The following is a 23,140-nucleotide window of genomic DNA, read 5'->3' on the forward strand; positions in this document are numbered from 1 at the left end:
GTTAGAACGGCGGAAACTTATTTTCAGAAGAAAAGAAAGAGACTTGATTGGATCCAACATCAGCCGTGGGACTTCGACTCCCAAGGGGAAAAAAGGCTTTAATTGTGACGAGCTGTTTATACCCTCAGGCAAACACAGTAGCAGATTAGTTACATAGATAAGATTAGATTGAATAATCCATACTGTTCTGTTAAAAACCAACACTTTCATTAGCATCATCGTTTCGAGTCTAACATGAAGTTCGGTTGTGTATCTTTACAAAACTGAGTACAAGAAAAATACCACTACATTTATGTTAGCCAAGTGTTGCCTTATAAGAGCTTCAATTAAGTGAATTAAGTGACGTGACCCATACTCAGAATTTGTTCTCTGCATTTAACTCATCCAAAGTGCGCGCACACACAGCAGTGAACACACCCGGAGCAGTGGGCAGCAGTTGGGGGGTTTGGTGCCTTGCTCAAGGGCACCTCAGTCGTGGCCGGCCCAAGACTCGAACCCACAACCTTTGGGTTACGAATCAGACTCTCTAACCATTAGGCCAAGACTGCCGTCAACTTCACCAGACAAAATTTTGAAGAACCAAATTAGTGGTTTGGAACGATCAAGTAATAAAACCTTGCCATTTTATATCAGTCTGGTTACGTTATGTTTAAAGAACACGGCACTGTTCAAACTAAGCTTCTATTACATCGTTAGAACTTGGGTAGTAAATCTACAGCAGTGATCAGGTGAACTAAACAAGAGTTCAAGCACTCGAGTCGTTTTTTACACCCACATCGATTACATGTTTATTGACAATAGCTAAAACAAACAAGATGTAAGAAATGAAATGCAGCTTATGGAAGTAAACAGTAGGAAGTGGTATAAAACATTTTGGAAGAAGGCAGTACAAATGAACAAGGATAGAAAATATAAACACTGTACAAAATGCACTCATTTGACTCGTTTGTTACCAGTGTTAGCAGAGTACCTGATGTTAACTTACCGTGCTTTTACTGGCCAAAACCCTTCAAATGAATAAACATTCAAATCAAAGCCACACAAGTTTTACAAGTAAATTATACGTAATAAACTAAGAGCAAATATTCTGATTTTTTTTTTTTAAACAAAAGTGTACACATGCGTTTAGAAAAGAAGCTAAATTTTGAAGATTATCTGCGTGTCCTGCGACTGTTTAGCTGGCGAGTATCTCACGCTGACGTTTATCCTTGGGCTTTGCTTTGTCGTGTGCTCGCTGAGCTAGAACCTTTCCCTCATGTGTCTGAGTTGTGCGCGTCACTGTTGAGATACCGTCCACAAACTTGGTCTTAAAGAGAACGTTGGCGTTGGTGAACATGCCGTCTTTCAGCGACACCACCACAAACTACAAAAAGGGGGAGGAAAATACAAAAAAATTCAGACAACATACAGTATAGAACAGACATTGTTTCAAATGAATAAAATAACAGTAGCACTGTAGTGTAGTGTGTGGGTTTTAATGTATAACCTGGGAGTGTGTGAAGTGTGTGCGCAGCATCTGTCCTATGTTCTGCGTGTGCGAGAGGTCAAGAGCCGCGTCCACTTCATCCAGGATGTAGATCGGAGCAGGTTTAAACAGCAGCATGGCCAAAATCAAAGAAAGTGCCACCAGTGACCTGAAATCCACATACCGACACGTATGATTTTCATGCACACCTCACAACATTCTACTAGTTCTCAATGTAGTATTTGGATCCAGGTGTCTGGGTTGTCTGACCTTTGGCCTCCACTCAGCTCTGTCAAGTTCTCCTTCCATGTTTTTCCCAGAGCAACCTTAAACTCAAGGCCATCGAGGACACCGCAGCCCTCAGGCGGAGCCAAACGAGCATCTGCCCCAGGCAACAGAGTGGAGAATATAGATCCAAAATCCTTATTTACCTAAACATAAGGAACAAACAAGCATTGTGGATTTTTTTTCCAGGTTAATGTTTATGGCAGCATTTGCTACATACTAAATTCTTTAAACGCTGACCTTTTGCCAGGCCATGTTGAGCGCCTCATTCTTTTTCTGGTCCAACTCTTTAATCGTCTCCAGGATCTTTGCTTTATCGTTCTCGACGATCCTCTTCTTCTTTTTCAGATCATTATACTAATGAAACAGACATTTACACGTCAAAATTAATAAGAAAAATTGATTCAGATCCAAACTGTAATTACATATTAACTATTCGTTCAGGCACCAAGAGATGAAAACTCATACTCGTTCTTCTGCCTCGCTGAGCATGTTCATGGCTCTGCGGTTGATGTTTCTCTCCAGCTTGACTTTGGTCTCCTCGAGTCTCTTTAGTCTCTGGCCAGCTTCTTTAGGGTTGTTCTCCTTGAAGTCGTATGCAGAGTTGGGCTGGCCAAAGAGATGCCGCTCGGAAGAGATCCAGTCGTTCTCAGCCAGCATGCGAGTCACCTATGGAATGCCAGATAAACACCATTTATACAGATTTACTAAGACAGCATGAATTTATTACTAATTAAATACATAAGAATAAGAAAATTATTTATTCATCTGTTCTGAGAAATGAATGGGCCTTGCTTTTGTGGGGGAAAAAATGTTTTACTAACACTTATCATCACTAACACTATTTACTAACTATCAGTTGTAGAGAAGTCGACAGACTGCAGCATCAGAGGTCGACTCATAAATTACTGGTACGAGTATTGGCCTTAGCAGCTCCTAATTTTAGCACGCCCTCATTATCTGCACACAAAATAGCTGTCGACTGTTGTCCATCACCCTCTTTTAATGGCTAGGTAATGTCCTGCTGCATCACTTGGAATAATCTGCTTTAATGTATTCAGGTAATGAATCAGGATCAGGAGACAGTATAGACGGCGGAGAGTGTGTGTGGAAGAGAGAGTGTTAGGTAGTGATAAGAGACACCATACTCACCCTAGCAGCAGCATCTGCACTGTCCTTCTTGTGCTTGCTGATGTTGTGCTCCAGCTCTTTGATTTTGAGCTGAGCGTCGTTGTTGTGTTCTCTTAAGCGGTTGGCTTCTTCACTCTTCGCCTTGATCTCACGCTCTTGGGCCACGATCACCTCTTTCTGTTGGGTCAGCTGCTCCTGAGCTTGCCGTACACAGTCCTACGCAAATGTTTTTCTTCGTTCAGTATAAAATGTTTTTTTCCCCCTCCTGTCATTATTTTTATTCTAAGTGAATAAACGCTGTTGTACATTTGATGCCTTGATCGTAACCCACTGTGTTTCATGCCTTACATATAGACCAAAAAAATTTATTTAAAATAAGTAATTAAAAAATCAGCATGCAACAGGAATATACAAGATCAAAGTATTTACTGTTACTGTTTATACAACATGCTAAAGAAATCACCTATGCTTTCATATTCAAGTTCTCTCTACAGAAAAAGAACTGAGAAATCCTACACAAGTGAGCTGCAAACTTGTACCTTGTTGGCTGCAACCTCAATGGTCATTGCACTGATCTGTTCCTGTAAGGCTTTCATTGCCTCATCCACAGCCTGAATCTGCTGCTCATAACCAGCCTGCTCCTGCTTCAGCTCCTCAAGCTCCAACGCCACAGCATCAGCCTCCTTCACACACACACACACGACAAGATGGTTATATACACATGAAAACAAAGAGAAACAAACAAATACATGGGTGAGAGAATGTGGCCATATCACCATTGGAATCTCAGCAGTAATATAAGTGGAGTCAGATTTAGCAAAATTCAGGGTTTTTCCTTCTCTGGTTGTTGGAAAAAATAAAATGCTGGTGAACTCAAACCTTGTTTGTCAGTCAAGTTACCATAAATAATTACATTTAAATGGAAAAGAAATTATATGAACAGCTAGTTAAGTGTTCTGTTGGTATATGACCATTGACAATGTTAAGTGTAACTGAGGTGTTTGGTCTAAAAATGGTCTGATGTGACACACTGATGCTCAGGATTTACAGTACAGCACTAAAAAGAACACAAAAAGTCACTATGATGGTGTATTTTTTATGAGTTTGGTACCTGTTGTCTCTCCTTGAGTCTCTTGTTGAAGGCGTCTGCTTTGCTTTTCGCCTGGTTGAGTTTCTGCTGCGCTGCTTTCAGTTCTTTCTCTCTCTCTTCCTCTGCGTTCTTCATCTTGTTCTCCAAGACTTTGTACTTTTCCGCCGCCTTCTTCTGCACCTCCTTTGTCGTCTTGAGCGTCTCCTCACTTTCCTCTAATGCAGGAAACAAAACAGACACTCAAGAAACTTCACTCATAGTAAAAGAAAAGAAAGAAATCGATAGCAAACTGAAATCATTTGGCACAACATGACAAGTCTCATCACATTTACTGCACAGTAGAATCCACTGTATTATTAATGATCTATTAAAGTGATGATCAATCAGATATGCTGAACATTACAACATGCTGGCTTCTACAAAATTTGTCAGATTTTCTGTGTATGCGTGTGTGTGTGTGCATACCAATGGTCCTGCGGAGGTTCTCAAGCTCTACCTGCTGTTTATTGAAAGAGCTTTGTTGGAGTTTGGTTTCTAGGATCTGAGCTTCTTCAGTTTTCAGGTCCAGCTGCTGCTTCAGCTGACGATACCTATCAGAGAATATTAAAACCATTCATTCTCTTTAACAAAAGTCACTTTCCCTCGGTGCTGGACAAATCGTAAAGCTATTAGCTAGACCACGGGATTTCAGAAGGTCTCAGTTACTCCAGTTTACTCTAAGAGAAGTGAGATGGAGGGATGTTTAATGCTTACTTCTCAGCAGTTCCCTTGAGACTGCCTTGTTCCTTTTCTACAGTAGCGAGCTCGGCCTCTTTGGCCCTTAGTTTGTCTTGTACAGCTTTCACCTCCGCCAGTTTGGAGAGCACAGAGGCAGTCTGCGCCCGAGCACCTGTACACATCGCACTTGTTTACCGCGTTCCTGTTTTATACTTAATTAATTAATTCTCTCTGTACTCTGCTGTGTCCAGTACTCACCTCCGGTCAACGTTCCCTGTGGATCAAACACGTCTCCACCGAGTGTGACGGTTTTGGTGCTGACGCCTTTATCAAAGGCAACTTTCTTGGCGTTATCCAGAGTATCGCACACCAGCGTGGTTCCGAAAACGTACTCCATAGCCTTGCGCAACTCAGACTCATAACCCACCAATGACAGAGCTGTGTGAACGTTATCCTTTCCCACCTGATAAATTAGACAAGATATTTTGCTGTCAAGAGAACATGATTCGATATTTAACCCAGTGAAAATGGTCTCATCTATAAAGTTCCTTACAATGTTTTTCGCAGTACGAACTACTCCATCATCCAGCGTTCTTGCAGAGATCTTGTTCAGGGGGATGATTGTGTATCTGCGTTTCAGCTCACCCTTTTCCAGAATTTTCTTCCCAGTGACCTAAAAATAATTTAAAACACTTTTGTTGTATATAGCATGAAAGGGGCAACCACATATAATGCTGCTTGTATTAACCCTTTCATGCACAAATTATCTATAAATGTATATATTTACACGTATTTTGTGCTCAAACGTTTGCATATTGTGGTAGAATGTGTGCAAGTTAAAAAATAAATACATAAACCAGGAGTGAGTGACGAGACAAAACAAATGTATATTATTTCTTATAGGACTCAAGTTAATATGTAAGGCATAACAGAATGGCACAATCATTAAGCGAAACAAAGGTTTGCATAGCTTTATTTCTTAATATGGTGTATTGCCCCCTTTAGCATCAATAATGGCATGCAGTTGTGTGTTCAAGTACCTCCTTGTTGTGCTCCTTGAAACACCACAACCATTTTTTTCCCAGAGCAGCCTGTATTTCTCTCAAAGTTATTTGTGGGTTTTTCTTTCTGAACAACGGGTGAAATATTTTTTCACCTCTTTCAGAGTTTGAACAGTACTGACTAGAATTTTTAAGTGTTGAGATATTTTTATATCCTTTTCCTGCATTTAACTGCCTTATTATGGTGGTCTAATGGCAGTTCTTTTGTCTTCCCCATAGTGCAGTATTCAGAAGTCAGTGCATCACCTCATGAGCTGAGAAACTCACTGCCTATTTATGCACAGACACTAATTACAATTACAAACACAGGTGTGGAAACTTCCCTTTAATAGCTATTAAAAACCTCTGTGTCAAATGGCAATGTTTTACAATTTCCTATAGGCCGGGCATCACCAAACGGCGGACCGTGGTCCGCATCCGGACCGAGTGATGGGTCTGCCCAGACCCGTTAAAATTCTAATATTATCATATTAAGCATCTCATTATAATCTAATATTATAAGATTATATAAGATTTTTGATATTAATAAAAAAGATAAATCTTTCTTTCATGCGCAGTTAATCTAGTTATTATGACAGGAGCGTCTTCAAAAGCCAAGCCAAAAACAGATGTTTCTGTTCCATACTCCAGAGCAGATGGTGGCAGTAATGCACCCAATTACGCTGGCAGGACAATTAAGATTCAAACTGCTGGCAGGACAGTTACATGCCCATTTCTCTCACTAGGAACGGAAGATGGAAAGGGAGTAAGGAGAGGTGGAAAGGAGAGAGGAAAAAGGGAGCTGCTCAAAGCTCTGCATTTTTCTTCTATTCAGTAAATTCTTCCCTGTTCTATTTTACTTTAAATGTTTTTTTTTTTTGCCTAAGGTTCCTGTGTTATTAATGTAGGTAATGTTTAAAAAGGGGCAGCTCAAAAGTCTTTTGTTGAATTTTTTTCTTAAAGATTAAAAGCACTCATGTTATTCAAAAGATTCTGAATGTTTTACATTACTTGAAATATAGGCCCTAAGTTCAGGCTGCTCAAAGCTGTGTTTGCACATTTTATTTATTTTATTCAGAAGAAATTCAGTGTCTGTTGTCTCTTACTTGACATGTAGTAAAGACTACTACAGTATTGTTTTCCGTTCAAGTGCCATACAAGGTCAGACTTTGAAAACACTTGAAATTTAACAATAAATTATATAGAAATGTATGTGCGTTATTGATTTTATTAACATGAGTGTACATTATTTTAAGTGACAATATAAGATTCGGACCTTTGCTGGGAGGAAATTTTAGTAACAGGACCACTTTGAATTTAAATTGAATACCCCTGCTTTAGGGTATGCAAACGTTTGAGCAGAACTGTATACATATATACACACACAGACATTCCATAACTTTTTTTTTAAACCCGATTTCTTTCTCTCATTATTTATATATTTAAAGAAAAGAAATATATATATATATATATATATATATATATTTTTTTTTCAGGTTTTAGGTCTAATTTTGTTAAATATATCAATAAAGTTTTGGACTGTTACATGATGCAGCTGATTTGCCAGCGATAAGGCTAGTGATGAGGTGATTTAAACAACCTTAAGCCGATTATCAGGGTTCAAGTGACATTGGCCTTTTGGATTGGCCCAAGCTTACCTCAGTGTCCACCACTATGTTATAGAGACGACCACCTGCCACCACTTCCAGAGCCGTAGCGTTACACACGTCTGTCACTGTGAAAAGGTTTGCCACCAGACCCTTGACTTTACTGCGGTCCCAGTTCCTCTCAGGATCTCTGCAGAATCACAATATACGCTACACTATAAAATGGAGCAACTCCGACCGACAGACAGACACTGTATTGATCCCGGACAAATTCTGGATTGTCCCGCATTACCAAATTTGGAGACAGACGCCTACTTCTGGGTACGATACAGTTTGTAACAATACACCGTAAGATATCATGGATATTATCCGTTTTATAATTACTTTCCCCCTGGAAATAAGTTTCTCTGGTATAAAAACAAACTCTGGGATATGTTTTTGCAGATATTACAATAAAAATATAAGTAAATTAAGTAAAATATATAAATAAATAAAATGAACAAAAAAAAGAGCACCTAATAATCACATGAACAATTGTATTTACAGGAATGCAATGTCTTTAAACATCATTTTAAAATATTTTAAATATACTGCAGTCCCACTCCTAGACAGGATTACATTAATCATATCGCTAATCGTACTTAAAAGTACTTACGAGTATTCAAAGCGCAGGTTAGGGAACTGTCCCATGAAGGACTCGTAGGTTTCACGCAAGTGGTGGACTTCGCGAGACAGCTGCCTTTTCTGTTCGATCAAGCGCTCCTCTCGACCGTCTGGGACACAAACAAGCAAGCTTCAGTATTCCAGCACCAGCTGTTAATTGGATTACCAAAGCGGGACATTTTAATCATTGTTGTAACACAAACAGCATGTTGGCATTAAAACCTTCATAGTTGAGTTTCTCAAGTTCAGCCTGCAACTTGTCTCTGCACTTCTGGACAGCCTCAAAGGCATCTTGGTCTTTTTTATATCCACTGTCCATCTTCTTCACCTGAGCCTGCTTGCTTTTCAGCTCTTCTTGAGCATGCTTGAGCTTCATTTGAGCCTGAGTGTGAAACAAAAACATCAACGTTAATGACAACGCATGTAATCAAAATTAGATGGTCTTGACCCATGTGTTTAGTTGAAAACGTTACCTGCTTAGCCTCTGTCTCTGCTTTGCTCATATCGTTCTTGCAGGTCATCATCTGACCTGCCAGTGTGGCCGCCTCACCATCCTCGTTGGCTGAGAGGCCGGCAGACACCGCCTTGAAGTGCTGTTGGGCCACCTCCAGTTCCTCTGCATCCTTTTTTCCCTCCTCATGCACGGCTCTCAGTCCCTCCATCACCTTGTTCACCTCACCTTCCTTTGCTGACAACACCTTCTTGTCCTTGTGAAAGAGAACACTGGTGGGCTTTAAAACATGTAAAGCAGTATCTCTGTACGTTTATATGTAGCTAATTTAGAAAATATGACTATGAAAACTGTGACTCTGTTGAATTGTCTACCTGAGACAAAGAGCTAGGTTAAGAGCCCGCTAGGACCAAGCGATATTAAGGCATTTGTGAGCCAAGTGTATCTATATGCATGTGTGGGTGTGAGAGCGAGAGAGAGAGAGACAATAGAGATCTTTTACCTCTTCCATGTTTTTGACAAGTTCTTTCCTCTTTTTAGTCTCGTCCTTAAGGTTTTGCTTCTTCAGATCGAGAGCACTTTGAGCTTTTGTGTCCACTCGCTGTGCCTCGGCCAGAGTCTCCTCCAGGGCCTTCAGAACACCTGCCACCTCCTAAACATGCACAGACACACGCAACACACAGACAGGTAGAGTATAAGCATAGACTAAAATCGTAATGTCACAAAGAAAAACCTAATCATTTGCAATGTTAATTTTTCATTAAAGTAATGTTTATGGAAAGAGTCTTCAGGTGCGCAACCTTGTCCCTGCTCTTCTCCAGCACTTTAATTTCTTCGCTGAGCTCACGGATGCGCTCCACATTCTTCTGCATGCTGTTCTGGAGCTCGCTGATGGAGCTCTGCATCGATTGCAGGTCCTCAGCCGACTTCAGCTTGGTCTCTTCGGCACACACAAACTGCCACGCCACATAGAGCCGGCTCAGATGCTCGATCTCACGCATCAGCTTCTGGTACTCCAGGTAGGACGCACGCTCCTGAGAGGGTTGAAGAGTGTTGTGGTGAGAGCGTGAAGCCACTGATTAAAATAATGCATCTCATTACTGATCAGAATGAAGTTTAGCAACCTCTTTCAGTTTCTCCATAGCAGGGGTAATCTCCTCATCTAGTATCTACAAGTGGGAAGAAAGCACACAAGCAATGAAGTGCAATTCCTCACACACAGGCAGACACACACACAGGCAGACACACACACACAGGCAGACACACACACACAGGCAGACACACAGGCAGAAAAACAGCCACGCACACAGCCACGCACACACACAGGCAGAAAAACAGCCACGCACACAGCCACGCACACACGGGCAGAAACACAGCCAGCCACGCACACACGGGCAGAAACACAGCCAGCCACGCACACACGGGCAGAAACACAGCCAGCCACGCACACACGGGCAGAAACACAGCCAGCCACGCACACACGGGCAGAAACACAGCCAGCCACGCACACACGGGCAGAAACACAGCCAGCCACGCACACACGGGCAGAAACACAGCCAGCCACGCACACACGGGCAGAAACACAGCCAGCCACGCACACACGGGCAGAAACACAGCCAGCCACGCACACACGGGCAGAAACACAGCCAGCCACGCACACACGGGCAGAAACACAGCCAGCCACGCACACACGGGCAGAAACACAGCCAGCCACGCACACACGGGCAGAAACACAGCCAGCCACGCACACACGGGCAGAAACACAGCCAGCCACGCACACACGGGCAGAAACACAGCCAGCCACGCACACACGGGCAGAAACACAGCCAGCCACGCACACACGGGCAGAAACACAGCCAGCCACGCACACACGGGCAGAAACACAGCCAGCCACGCACACACGGGCAGAAACACAGCCAGCCACGCACACACGGGCAGAAACACAGCCAGCCACGCACACACGGGCAGAAACACAGCCAGCCACGCACACACGGGCAGAAACACAGCCAGCCACGCACACACGGGCAGAAACACAGCCAGCCACGCACACACGGGCAGAAACACAGCCAGCCACGCACACACGGGCAGAAACACAGCCAGCCACGCACACACGGGCAGAAACACAGCCAGCCACGCACACACGGGCAGAAACACAGCCACACACACAGGCAGAAACACAGCCACACACACAGGCAGAAACACAGCTACACACACAGGCAGAAACACAGCTACACACACAGGCAGAAACACAGCCACGCACACAGGCAGAAACACAGCCACGCACACAGGCAGAAACACAGCCACGCACACAGGCAGAAACACAGGCAGACCGTTTGAATCTCTTTCAGCTTTGCATCTTTCTTTTCAATGGTTTTCTGAGCGCTGATCTTCTTGCACTCGTACATCCTCGTACCAGCAGCTTCTTCAATCATGGCCAGAATCTACACAAAGTTGTTAGGTTTGGGGGCAATAAAAAGTTAAAATAATATATAATTTAAACAAATTTATCAAACATATAGAAAAATATGACATATTTGTAGATGAAAGGCAACTCGATGCATCGCCTCACCTCAGGTGGCTTCATGTTCAAGACTTTGGTGATTCTCCCCTAAAAATAGTAAGACATTAGTTTACTGCAGGAAAACGGTCCACGGCATTAGTTTAATGAGAATGTGTAAGTGTTACCTGCATTATAAGAAAATGTGGATTGTTGACGTTAAGCCCAACAGAACAGAAGAGATCCTGAACACGCATGTTGTTTGCGTTCACACCATTGATGAGATACTTATTCCGCCCACCAATAACAACCTGGATAGAAAGCACAGTAAATCAGTTCACTTAAATGATGAGTCTTAAAGCGCTGGTATGCAAACATACTGTGTCTGTGAGAAACAAGGAAGTAAGCCGGTCTGAAAAAGTACTGATGTGTAAACATGGAAAACCCAAAAATGGTTGTCTGGTTGAATCGCTGAAACGCTCAAGGTTACATACCGCTCCTTGAAGAAACCACTCCTTGAAGTGGAGTAAACTCTTGAAATTTGCAGATGATACTACACTCATCGGTCTTATCCAAGATGTCGAGGAGTCTGCATACCAGCAGGAGGTGAAGCAGCTGGAGCTATGGTGCAGTCAGAACAGTCTAGAGCTAAACACCCTCAAAAGTGTGCAGATGATAGTGGACTTTAGGAAAGACCCCTCAACACTACTCCCCCTTACAATATCCAACAGCCCGGTGTCATCTGTGGAGGCCTTCAAGTTTCTGCACACTACCATTCCTCAAGAGCTGAAATGGGAGTGTAACAAACTCCATCATCAAAAAGGCCCAGCAGAGGATGTACTTTCTACGCCAATTAAGGAAGTATGGTCTGCCACAGGAGCTGTTGGTGCTGTTCTACACTGCAGTCATTGAGTCTGTCCTGTGAACATCCATCACCACCTGGTTTGGTGCAGCAACAAAACGGGACAGAAACAGACTGCAACGCTGTTAAAACAGCAGAAAAAATAATTGGCGCCCACCTGCTCACTCCCCAGGACTTGTACGACACAAGAACCAGAAACCGGGCAGAAAAAAAATCACCACTGACCCTTCGCACCCTTTACACAACCTCTTTCAGCTCCTCCCTTCTCTCAGGTGCTACAGAACTTTGATTACTAAAACTGCCAGACACAGGAACAGATTCTTTCCCCAGACAATCATCCTGATCAACAACTCACCATAATTATATTCACTGCTTTATCTGTATATGTTACACACTGCATATTGTACAAAAGCATAATATTGCACAATATTATTTGCACTTCCAAAACACTTTATATACATAATTGATCACACATATTCTGTATTCATATTTAATACTCATACTGTCTATTGTATCACATCTGCATTGTCACATCTGCCTAGTCTTTATTGTATTGTCTTTAGTATAGTGTTATTTATGTCTGTATTGTATAGTGTTATGTCTGTATTGCATTGTATAGTATAGTGTTCTTTATGTCTGTATTGTATGGTATACTGTTATTTATGTCTGTATTGTGTTGTATAGTATGGTGTTATATACGTCTGCATTGTATAGTATAGTGTTCTTTATGTCTGTATTGTATGGTATACTGTTATTTATGTCTGTATTGTGTTGTATAGTATGGTGTTATATATGTCTGCATTGTATAGTATAGTGTTCTTTATGTCTGTATTGTATGGTATACTGTTATTTATGTCTGTATTGTGTTGTATAGTATGGTGTTATATATGTCTGCATTGTATAGTATAGTGTTATTTATGTCTGTATTGTATGGTATACTGTTATTTATGTCTGTATTGTGTTGTATAGTATGGTGTTATATATGTCTGCATTGTATAGTATAGTGTTATCCATGTCTGTATTGTCTTGTATAGTATACTGTTATTTATGTCTGTATTGTCTTGTATAGTATAGTGTTATCCATGTCTGTATTGTGTTGTATAGTATAGTGTTATTTATGTCTGTACTTTTAAGTCACAAACAGCTGGAACCAAATTCCTTGTGTGTGTCAACACACTTGTCCACTAAACCTGATTGTGATTTAAAACCACACTTACCTGTCTGGTGATAGTGATCTCGTCATGGGTCTCGAACCCCAGCGGGCTCTGTTTCTTATTCGAGTTGTCGAAAGTGATGGACACTGTGGCTTTAGTGATTCCAGCAAGCCCATTTTTGTAGACTAAATCTTGGAGGTTTGATGCTCTGACCTGAAACGACCCAGAAAAAAAGGAAAACAAGTCTGTCTTTAAAAAAGAAACGGTGTTAAACCTTGAATCTATTGTCTCAGAGAAACACTTTACATCACAGACTAAACATTTTAGGTGTGAAACTGATTGTTCATCAATCATCAATGTGAAACTGATTGTTTATCACATATATGGGGTGAAAAGTGTCTTTGGGTTATTTTACACGCCTGTTAGCTGTTAGCCAGTTAGCTAGTAAACCAAACAAACGAACACAATCTAGTGTTTGGGTCAGTGACATGATTGACCTGTGATAAGTTGGTGATTCCGAGCAGGAAGCAGATGGAGTCGAGGATGTTGGACTTTCCGCTGCCGTTCAGACCGGTGATGGCGTTAAACAGCGGGTCAAACCCGTTAATTTCTGTCCTCTCAGCGTACGACTTAAAGCCTTCTAGAATTATAGACTTTATATACATTTCGATGCGAGTCCTAACGAAGCCGCGGTGTGTTTTAAAGCAAAAAGAAAAACAAACCGTGAATCCGACAAGAAGGAAAAAACACAAACACTTCTGTAGTAGCTTTAGGCTAACGGACTGTGCGCGAGCGGGATACAAACTTAAAAAGCGGCGCCAAACAGTTTTTTCTTCTTCGGTGGTGTTTAGGAGAGCTGCGTGTGGAGATGCATACTGCCACCTACCGTATTTCATAAGGCAATGCACACGGAAAAAAACACTCATTCACTCTCTTTTACTCTCTCTCTCTCTCTCTCTCTCTCTCTCTCTCTCTCACACACACACACACACACACACACACACTCACTTACTCACACACACTCACTCACTCACTCACTCACTCACACATTCACTAACTCACTCACATACTCACTCACTCCCTCACTCACTCACTCACACACTCATTCACACACACACTCACTCACTCACACACACACTCACTCACTCACTCACACACACACACTCACTCCCTCACTCACTCACTCACTCACACACTCATTCACACACACACTCACTCACTCACACACACACTCACTCACTCACTCACACACACACTCACTCCCTCACTCACACACTCATTCACACACACACTCACTCACTCACACACACACTCACTCACTCACTCACACACACACACTCACTCACTCACTCACTCACTCACTCACTCACACATTCACTAACTCACTCATACTCACTCCCTCACTCACTCCCTCACTCACTCACTCACTCACTCACTCACTCACTCACTCACACACTCATTCACACACTCACTCACTCACTCACTCAGTCACTCACTCACAAACTCACACACTCACACACAAGCTCACTTACACACTCACACACACTCACTCACTCGCTCACACACTCAGTCACACACTCACTCACTCACTCACACACTCACTCACACACACTCACTCACTCACTCACTCACTTACACACTCATGTCAAGTCAAGTCAAAAGCTTTTATTTGTCATTTCAACCATATATAGCTGTTGCAGTACACAGTGAAATGAAACAACATTTCTCCAGGACCATGGTGCTACATAGAACAGAGACAGAGCTAAGGACTTAGTAAGCACCATATTGAATCGGGAGTGGCCGCTGCGTGCTACTGCCGTGCCGCCATCTTGGACCCCTATCTTCCTCACACACTCACTGTCTCACACACTCACTCACTCACTCACTCACTCACTCACTTTTATTACACGGCCAAAAAAGGTTTCAAAAAAGGATTTTTGTTTTAAGAACAATTATATAAATGCACCAATATTTAAAATAGACTTAAAAAAACAACACTTGCAGTATATTTTAGATTTTAGTATTTCATCAATTCCATTCATTCGTTCTTTCATTCATTCATTCATTCATTCATTCATTCATCTTCAGGAAGCACTTATTCTAGTCAAGGGTTGTGGTGGATCTGGAGCCATTCCCAGGAACATAGAGCACGAGGCAAGGTTAGATCAATAACTGATTAATTATAGTTAATCCTTGTGTTTTTATATTTCTAAACAGGGCTTTGTGTAAGTGGAGTTTCCACTTGATGGATTATTCGATTTGGTATTAAAAGTTAGGTTACCATGTCAAATTATTAGTGCAGGTCAATTTTTAATGTGCCAATCCTGGGCCCACTTCCAAAATCTGTCTACGGTTCTATGGTTTACGCCAAATCCTTTCATGAACTTTAGCAATCTGGGAACATGTTTGTTTTTTTTAATATGAATTTCATAACAATGATACACTTGAAGTATCATGAATAACAAACGCTTTCTAAATCTATCTCTGCGTTATGAGCTATATTGAAATGATAGTATTTGGGAGTCCAGATGTTACGTTTTAAAGCGTTGCTAAATTTGTCATCAAAATGCTATCAAAATATATATAAACTTTCTTTGTCTTAGGAATGTGGTAGCCTAGTGGTTAAGGTATTGGGCTACTGATTAGAAGGTTATGAGTTCAAATCCCAGGTCCACCAAGCTGCCACTGCTGGGCCCCTGAGGAAGGCCCTTAGCCCTCAGTTGTATAAATTGTAAGCAAAACTGACAATTTCTAGTTTTTATGACTAATTTATAGCATGTCAGAAATCTAACATTGAGTAAGCAAAAGTGGAGTCTTAAGAGGGACTTAAAAAAGTTGGGGGTTCATATATTCAAGAACAAACTTGTGTTGCTCTTGCCTTTGTTTTCCAGAAAACACACATTAACAATATTTAAAAATAGTTTTTACATATTAATGAAGTACTAGCGATTTCAATAGATTGTTTTCAAAGACAAATCCTTAAGGCTTATAATATCAGCAGTTTTTTTCTTCACCCTCAAGGCTTGTCTGATGAATTACAAGCTGCATGATTCACTCCACTCGGAACAACATTAGATGTAGTGCTTATTCCAGATGTCTGGGAAAACCCGTTCAACGTAAATGACATCTTCCGAACCTAGGTTTTTTGAAGATCCCAGTGAACACAAGGAGCCAGTTAACAAAATGGCTATTGGCTATAAATAAAAATAAGCATAAAAATAAAGACTACAAAGACATATTTATGTATTGTATTATATTTTATTTAATACACGTTCAAGTAAATGTAAAGAAAATCAAATAAATCAGAATCCATATTTGGTGTTAACCCAGTCTTTACAATGGGAGAACTTTACTTGATACATACTTCAATAGCAGTTCAGAAAGTCTGTCCAATGTCTCAAATCGTTCCTAAGGCACAGGACACAAGGAGAGACACACCAGGTTAAAGGCATAGAAGCAGATCCTCATTAGGACCATGCAGTCACCTCTGTTGGAGTATATAGATGTCGGCTTAATGTATGTCCAGTCAAAGTTCTGTAGATGTAGCTCGCTGTGCTGGTGTGAGTCACTAAGTGCAACCAGACAGCGAGCCAGGCAATACTTCGCAGCGCAGTTCACTGCTTTCACAGGACGCACCGTGTCGAAGTGCATCAGGAAACAGGGATCGTCCTGTAAAGACACAAAAATTTGCATAGTAAAAACTCAAGGATGGTAACAATCTGCAATTATTTAACAAACTGTATTTATGTTTTAATACATGACATTGGACATTGCAATAATACAGCATCTAATCAATATCGTTGGTATCATTGGTAATAATCAAAATCCACCCTGAACCTCATGAATAATAATGAATGTTGTTTTAATTTGTTGTAGCAGTTTTCTACATTACCCACAATGCCATTTGGATACCAACCAATACTGGTGACAGTGGGATAAATCCTACTGTGCGTGAGTGGTGCAGTGGAGCTTTATTCCTTTAGTATGTCTTTATGCTGTAACTCAGCGTAAAGTCATCATACAACTGCGTTGCATTCTGAGACTTGGAGTCATTCAATTGTTTGCGTTCTTCATTAATTCTATACTGGATTTCTCAATAATGTGACATTGGACATTGGGAAACAGTGAGTGAGAAATTCTTAATACGTCACAGATTTTAATCTAAAAATTTAACATTTGCATGTTTGTAGGCTGTATTGTATAGGATGTAATAAAAGAGTTTGAACCTACACACATCTTTTGTCTCTGCTTTAACACGACACGGAAAAACAGGCATAGAGTTATTTAAAAGTTTTACTACAATAAAAACCTTCAAATAATAACCTATGTTATTACTATTTTATATTATATATATATATATATATATATATATATATATATATATATATATATATATATATATATATATATATATATATCATTCTAATGGTAATAAATGTCAAATATACCATTATATTGAATTACCAGGAAAAGTCTCTATATGTACAATCAGAAATCACATAATTAGCTGAATGGAGTCCAACTATGTGCAATTAAAGGATTCACAATAAAAATACTCCTGTTCCTTTAAGATCCCAGAGAATATTTCTGAATAAGAAAACCAAGAAGCAATCAAAACAAGTCCAGGACAATGTACTGTAAGAACATCAATCAGGTTTTAGTTTTAAAAAGCTCCCTTAAAATGTTCTGCAAAGCACCATTAAATGAATTATTTACGTAGCGGAAAGAACATGGCATATCCGCACCTTTCCTTAGACAAGGCTAACCACCAACATGTCAGAGACCAGGTAGAGTCAGAGAACCACCAAAACTAACACCGTTAAAAATTGTGATGAATTTGTGATGATCAGCTTGTGTCAATGAGTGAACTTTATTTAAGAGACGTTTGAGTTATCGGAGTAGTGGTTGAGTTGACAGGGTTGTTTGAATTGTTCAAGTTGGTTCTGGGCGTGATTGTTTTGTTGAGTTTTTTTTTCAATTGGCTTAAACTGGGTGTGAGGAGTTGGGTTTGGGGTTTGGTGACTGGACTATTTTTGTGGATTTTGAATTGATTGAGTGGCATTTGAGTTGTATATATGGTGTTGGAGCTGTTTGTTTGGTGCTTCAGTTGTTTGAGCAGTGTTTGGGTTTATAAAGTGGTTTGTGAGTTGTTTGTGTGTTGGCGTTTGTGTGGTGATTAAACTGTTTGACTTATTTGAGTGCCATTTGTGGGGTGTTTGATATTTTTTTTGGTGTTTGGGCTGTTTGAGCAATGTTAGATTTGTTTTTTTTATTTCTGTGGTGTTTGTATGGTGTTTGAGTTCTTTCAGTCTATCAAAGCAATTCAATCAAAACCCACCCTGAACCTTGTGAATAATTGTTAGTACTTAGCCCGGACTTTGGCCACGTGCATCTGTTTACGTTTCTCGTCACGTGTCTGCCCCGCCTTCGTCTGCTCCTCCCTGTCTACACACCTGTTTCCCATTGTGATTACCCTGTGTATTTAACTGTGCCACGTTGCCTTGCGCAGCGTGGAATCTACTGTTGTCTTGTCCTGTCTCTAGGCCGTGTGTTGTTTCATGTCCTTTTGTTATTAAACCCTGTTGATTTGGCTATCCTGCGTTTGGGTCCGCTTCCTTACCCCACGTCCTGACAATAATAATGAATGTTGTTTTAATTTGTTGTAGCAGTTTTCAACATTACCCACAATGGCATTTGGATACCAACCAATACTGGTGACAGTGGGATAAATCCTACTGTGCGTGAGTGGTGCAGTGGAGCTTTATTCCTTTAGTATGTCTTTATGCTGTAACTCAACGTAAAGTCATCATACAACTGCGTTGCATTATGAGAATTGGAGTCATTCAAGTGTTTGTGTTCTTCATTAATTCTATACTGGATTTCTCAATAATGTGACACTGGACATTGGGAAACAGTGAGTGAGAAATTCTAATAACATCACAGATTTTAATCTAAAAATTGAAAATGTGCATGTTTGTAGGCTGTATTGTATAGGATGTATTTTTTTTCTAATAAGAGTTTGAACCTACACACATCTTTTGTCTCTGCTCAAACTCGACACGGATTAGCAGGCATATATATGTATTTAAAGGTTTTACTACAATAAAAACCTTTTAAATAATAACCTATGTTATTATTTTATATTCTAACTAATAGTAATTCATTCTAATGGTAATAAATGTCAAATATACCATTATATTGAATTACCAGGAAAAGTCTCTATATGTACAATCAGAAATCACATAATTAGCTGAATGGAGTCCAACTATGTGCAATTAAAGGATTCACAATAAAAATACTCCTGTTCCTTTAAGATCCCAGAGAATATTTCTGAATAAGAAAACCAAGAAGCAATCAAAACAAGTCCAGGACAATGTACTGTAAGAACATCAATCAGGTTTTAGTTTTAAAAAGCTCCCTTAAAATGTTCTGCAAAGCACCATTAAATGAATTATTTACGTAGCGGAAAGAACATGGCATATCCGCACCTTTCCTTAGACAAGGCTAACCACCAACATGTCAGAGACCAGGTAGAGTCAGAGAACCACCAGAAGTAGTAGTGGTTGAGTTGACAGGGTTGTTTGAATTGTTCAAGTAGGGTCTGGGCGTGATTGTTTTGTTGAAGTTTTTTTTCCTATTGGCTTAAACTGGGCGTGAGGAGTTGGGTTTGGGGTTTTTTGTATGGTGACTGGACTATTTTTGTGGATTTTGAGTTGATTGAGTGGTATTTGAGTTGTATATATGGTGTTGGAGCTGTTTGTTTGGTACTTCAGTTGTTTGAGCAGTGTTTGGGTTTTATAAAGTGGTGTGTGAGTTGTTTGTGTGTTGGCGTTTGAATAGTTTGTGTGGTGATTAAACTGTTTGACTTGTTTGAGTGGCGTTTATGGGGTGTTTGATATTTTTTGTTGGTGTTTGGGTTGTTTGAGCAATGTTAGATTTTTTTTTGTTTGGTGTTTGAGTTATTTCTGTGGTGTTTGTATGGTGTTTGAGTTCTTTAAGTCTTGCATAGACCACTAAGGCATGTACAGCTTCATATGGCTGAAATTGGATTTGAGACACTGAGACTAGGAAAAGTTTGCCTTACTGTGTCAGGGTCTCTCCCATCCAGGATCCTCAGTTCTTCAAGATCCCATATCTCCGTCCTCACATATTGATCTTCCAGTCCAACGCGCCTTGATTTCTTACTGGATTTCTTGGCTTTCTCACACTGCACCACTGAGATCTGGACTTGTTTGCTCTTAGACACTACACACCACAATACAAATAAAATTTAAATTACATATAGGCTAATAAGCAAGGCTGGGAAGGATTTGTCTGAATGTCTATTTAACTATGTTAGAACTAAATCAGAAGATTTGGGTTTTTATTGTATGTAAGAAGCACATTCATAATATGTAGGATTCAGAAAAACAAACAAAAAACAGAGAAATCTTAAAACTCTGTGAGGTTTGTTCTACAGTCTCCTCAGGGTGAACCCTTTCATGTAAAAAAACAAAACAAAACTATAAATATTATGTTCTGCAAATGAACAGAAAAGAGATTTAAAAAGGTTTAATTACCCAAATATTAAATACTAGCATACATTATAAGAACTAGGCTGACATTGGTATTTTAATTGTTTTTCATCAGTAAGTACAAAACAAACACTCATGCAGCATTAATTCTTGTATTTGCCATAAAAGTAGGCTCCAGATTACTGAAATAACTCTAAATAGTTTCTTCGTTGTGTTATGATTCTAAAATGTCAAGACATATCCAATATTATTCACATATACAGTGCAGATTCAAACTCAGGTGTCTTACCGGACACACAGAGGAAATGCCGTCCACTTCTTTTCTCCTCAATCTCTATAAACTCCAACAGTTTCTGTTTTTTTGGTCTGAACAAAACCCGCTGCATCTCCTCTTTTAACAAAGATGACATCTCAGAGAAATGCAGAAAAAGAAGGGGGAAAAAAAGGACTAAAACAGACGTATGGCAAAATTAGGTTTGCTCCAGCTTCAGATGACTGTGTGTCGTTACTGTCCCGTCCTGCGTCTTGTGCCTCCTCTCTCCTCTCTCCTCCTTCTCTCCCCTTGCCTCAGCTTCATAAGTTATCAAGTAGCATCTACCCCATAACCCTCCATTATAAAAGCACAGATTAAAGACCAGTTGCTTTGAGACCACTCAGAATATTTTTTGCGGCGCTATGAACCATAAAGATCCAATTTGTAATCGATTTAGAAATGCATAATTTATGTCTGTGAAATTCATTCACACAAGTGCACACCCACTCTTCCACTTCTTAAAAGTGTATACACACAAACCCAGAGGCATTTATTATTGTTGGGAAAAGATAATCAATAGCTTCCTGTGTGAAGATGTCAGATGCCACTGAACAGACGCCAAATAACTGAGTTTCAGCTGGAAAAAGCACTGTATTAGATTGGTCCTGTTTGTGTAAGGAAAGACAGAGGGTAAAGTGCCATAGGAAATCCTAAGAGATTTAGCCAAAGTGGTTTCACTTTATTTAAAATGGAAGAAAAGCACTCACACACACCAGCAAAGAAGTTACCTCACAATGAACAATACTGACATATGGAATGAACTAGACTTATTAGACCATTGAATGCATGAAATTATATTGGAGGCAATAATAAAGGGATTAGATGATTCTGTGTGTAAGAATTTTCAGCATGTACAGAATTGCTGTTCATTGTACAACTATATTCAAAATGTAAACAAACTATTTGCCTAATCTGAACCACTGAAGGCAACCCTGACCATGCAGTTTCTAAGGACACTTTAAATTCATTGTATAACAATTACAAGTGTTCATGTGGAACGTGGTCTTGTTTGTTTGTGTGTTGGTGTAACAATAAAAGCGCCCATGTGAATGTCTCTGGTGTATGATGTAGGAAGAATTCTAGGTACAGTTTAAATTAGCAGCATTTATTTTCTGACCTGATACCGGATAGATGTGCCATTTGCAATAAATTAAAGAACTTATCTAGTTCTTTAAGATATTTTATTAATATTTATTATCATATAAAGGGATGTAGTCAAGGTCAAACGATGAAACGGAAGGCTTGCTACAGTTCACATGTATGTTCATTTTTTTGAGATGGCATAGTTCTGGGCATTAATGTAGTCTACACTTGCCCTTGTTCAGCCCAACCTAGAATGATGCCAAAAAGACAGACATTGAGGCACAGAGTCAGAGAGACAGAATGTACACTCTTTAAATTAAATATGAAGTAGTCTTATACATTCTGGGGTTAACTATATTTAGAGATTAATGATTGGATTTGCGATAAGGTTTGAAGGAAAAGCCAGCTGAAATGTTGTCTTAATGATTCTATGTTTCTTTGAAGAGGCAGGTCTTTTGGAGACAAACATCACACTACACCACACCACATCCACTATGCCTTTAACATAGTAGTGTTTTTTTTCTCTCTCTCTCTCTGTTTGTTGGTCGTAATAGCATGTCACCACTTGTTTTTCTCTGTCTCTTTTCTGACCACAAAGTAATGGCTGGTAAATTGCTCTAAGTGGACACATGCTTCTTAAAGCCTCAAATAATCCACCATGAGTGTTCTTAGTGTTGTTCCATATGAAGTGCGCATAGATTACATATTCTCTGTTATTAGCATGTAGAAATTAGTGAGTATGACAGTTTTGTGTTCGGTTCAGATGGGAATACACTAAGTAGGAAAAACTGGCAATATATTCTAATTTAAAAAAACAAAACAAAACAAGATTCATGATAAGTGATAATCATTGGGGCAAAAATATACTGATCAAAATTGCTCATTGTGGTAACTACAACCACCCAAATTTATTTAACAATGCCTGAAATATAGGCACATATTTTGTGGTCCAAAATTTCCTTCCCAAAAAGTACTGTAGGAATGAATTGTGGGGACAAAGCAACTGTAAACAGCCTCAACTATATTTTATACACTGAAGTTCAAGGTGGTCTGAATACATTGAAGTTCATGGTGGATGAATATTTCTTGACTTTGTTGTAAAGCTATGGAAAACCTTTCATACCAATAGCCACAAAAAAATCTGGTGATTCGCACCAATACAGTTGTAAAGCATGATTTTGTTCTGGTCTGGGAGCCTGAACTAGGAGTGTTGACAAAGTTGCCAGTACAAAAACCTCATTTATATTCTAACATTTCTCCATCACATT

The 23,140-nt window shown here is 39.9% G+C and overlaps 2 protein-coding genes across 2 annotated transcripts; both read right to left on the reverse strand.

Annotated features, from left to right (window-relative positions):
• Positions 1 to 59: 59 nt before the first annotated feature.
• Positions 60 to 13,801, reverse strand: smc2 (structural maintenance of chromosomes 2). Its single transcript, XM_027174562.2, has 24 exons — positions 13,460 to 13,801; positions 13,026 to 13,175; positions 11,135 to 11,257; positions 11,019 to 11,057; positions 10,780 to 10,890; positions 9,574 to 9,618; positions 9,250 to 9,483; positions 8,952 to 9,101; positions 8,472 to 8,705; positions 8,221 to 8,380; positions 7,991 to 8,108; positions 7,387 to 7,525; positions 5,242 to 5,361; positions 4,947 to 5,151; positions 4,725 to 4,860; positions 4,437 to 4,561; positions 3,993 to 4,186; positions 3,421 to 3,564; positions 2,903 to 3,097; positions 2,219 to 2,419; positions 1,991 to 2,107; positions 1,736 to 1,896; positions 1,487 to 1,634; positions 60 to 1,363 (listed from the first exon to the last, which is right to left on the reverse strand). The coding sequence occupies exons 1-24, from the start codon at positions 13,625 to 13,627 to the stop codon at positions 1,175 to 1,177; spliced, it is 3,606 nt and encodes a 1,201-aa protein (XP_027030363.2). The 5' UTR covers positions 13,628 to 13,801; the 3' UTR covers positions 60 to 1,174.
• A 2,569-nt stretch (positions 13,802 to 16,370) lies between these two features.
• On the reverse strand, positions 16,371 to 20,886 carry exoc1l (exocyst complex component 1 like). Its single transcript, XM_027174289.2, has 3 exons — positions 20,766 to 20,886; positions 20,047 to 20,207; positions 16,371 to 16,631 (listed from the first exon to the last, which is right to left on the reverse strand). Exons 1-3 carry the CDS (start codon positions 20,884 to 20,886, stop codon positions 16,371 to 16,373), a joined length of 543 nt encoding a protein of 180 aa, XP_027030090.1.
• Positions 20,887 to 23,140: the final 2,254 nt, after the last annotated feature.

The sequence above is a fragment of the Tachysurus fulvidraco genome, chromosome 7, assembly GCF_022655615.1.
Source record: "Tachysurus fulvidraco isolate hzauxx_2018 chromosome 7, HZAU_PFXX_2.0, whole genome shotgun sequence".
Taxonomy (NCBI): domain Eukaryota; kingdom Metazoa; phylum Chordata; class Actinopteri; order Siluriformes; family Bagridae; genus Tachysurus; species Tachysurus fulvidraco.

Coding starts and splice junctions, on each gene's coding strand:
- exoc1l (XM_027174289.2), bottom strand. CDS start 20,886: ATGTCATCTTTGTTAAAAGAGGAGATGCAGCGGGTTTTGTTCAGACCA. Junction 20,208..20,765: donor GCATTTCCTCTGTGTGTCCG/GTAAGACACCTG, acceptor TGTGGTGTGTAG/TGTCTAAGAGCAAACAAGTC. Junction 16,632..20,046: donor ATGGGAGAGACCCTGACACA/GTAAGGCAAACT, acceptor GTGTCTTTACAG/GACGATCCCTGTTTCCTGAT.
- smc2 (XM_027174562.2), bottom strand. CDS start 13,627: ATGTATATAAAGTCTATAATTCTAGAAGGCTTTAAGTCGTACGCTGAG. Junction 3,565..3,992: donor GACTCAAGGAGAGACAACAG/GTACCAAACTCA, acceptor GTGTGTGTGAAG/GAGGCTGATGCTGTGGCGTT. Junction 3,098..3,420: donor TTGAGGTTGCAGCCAACAAG/GTACAAGTTTGC, acceptor ACATTTGCGTAG/GACTGTGTACGGCAAGCTCA.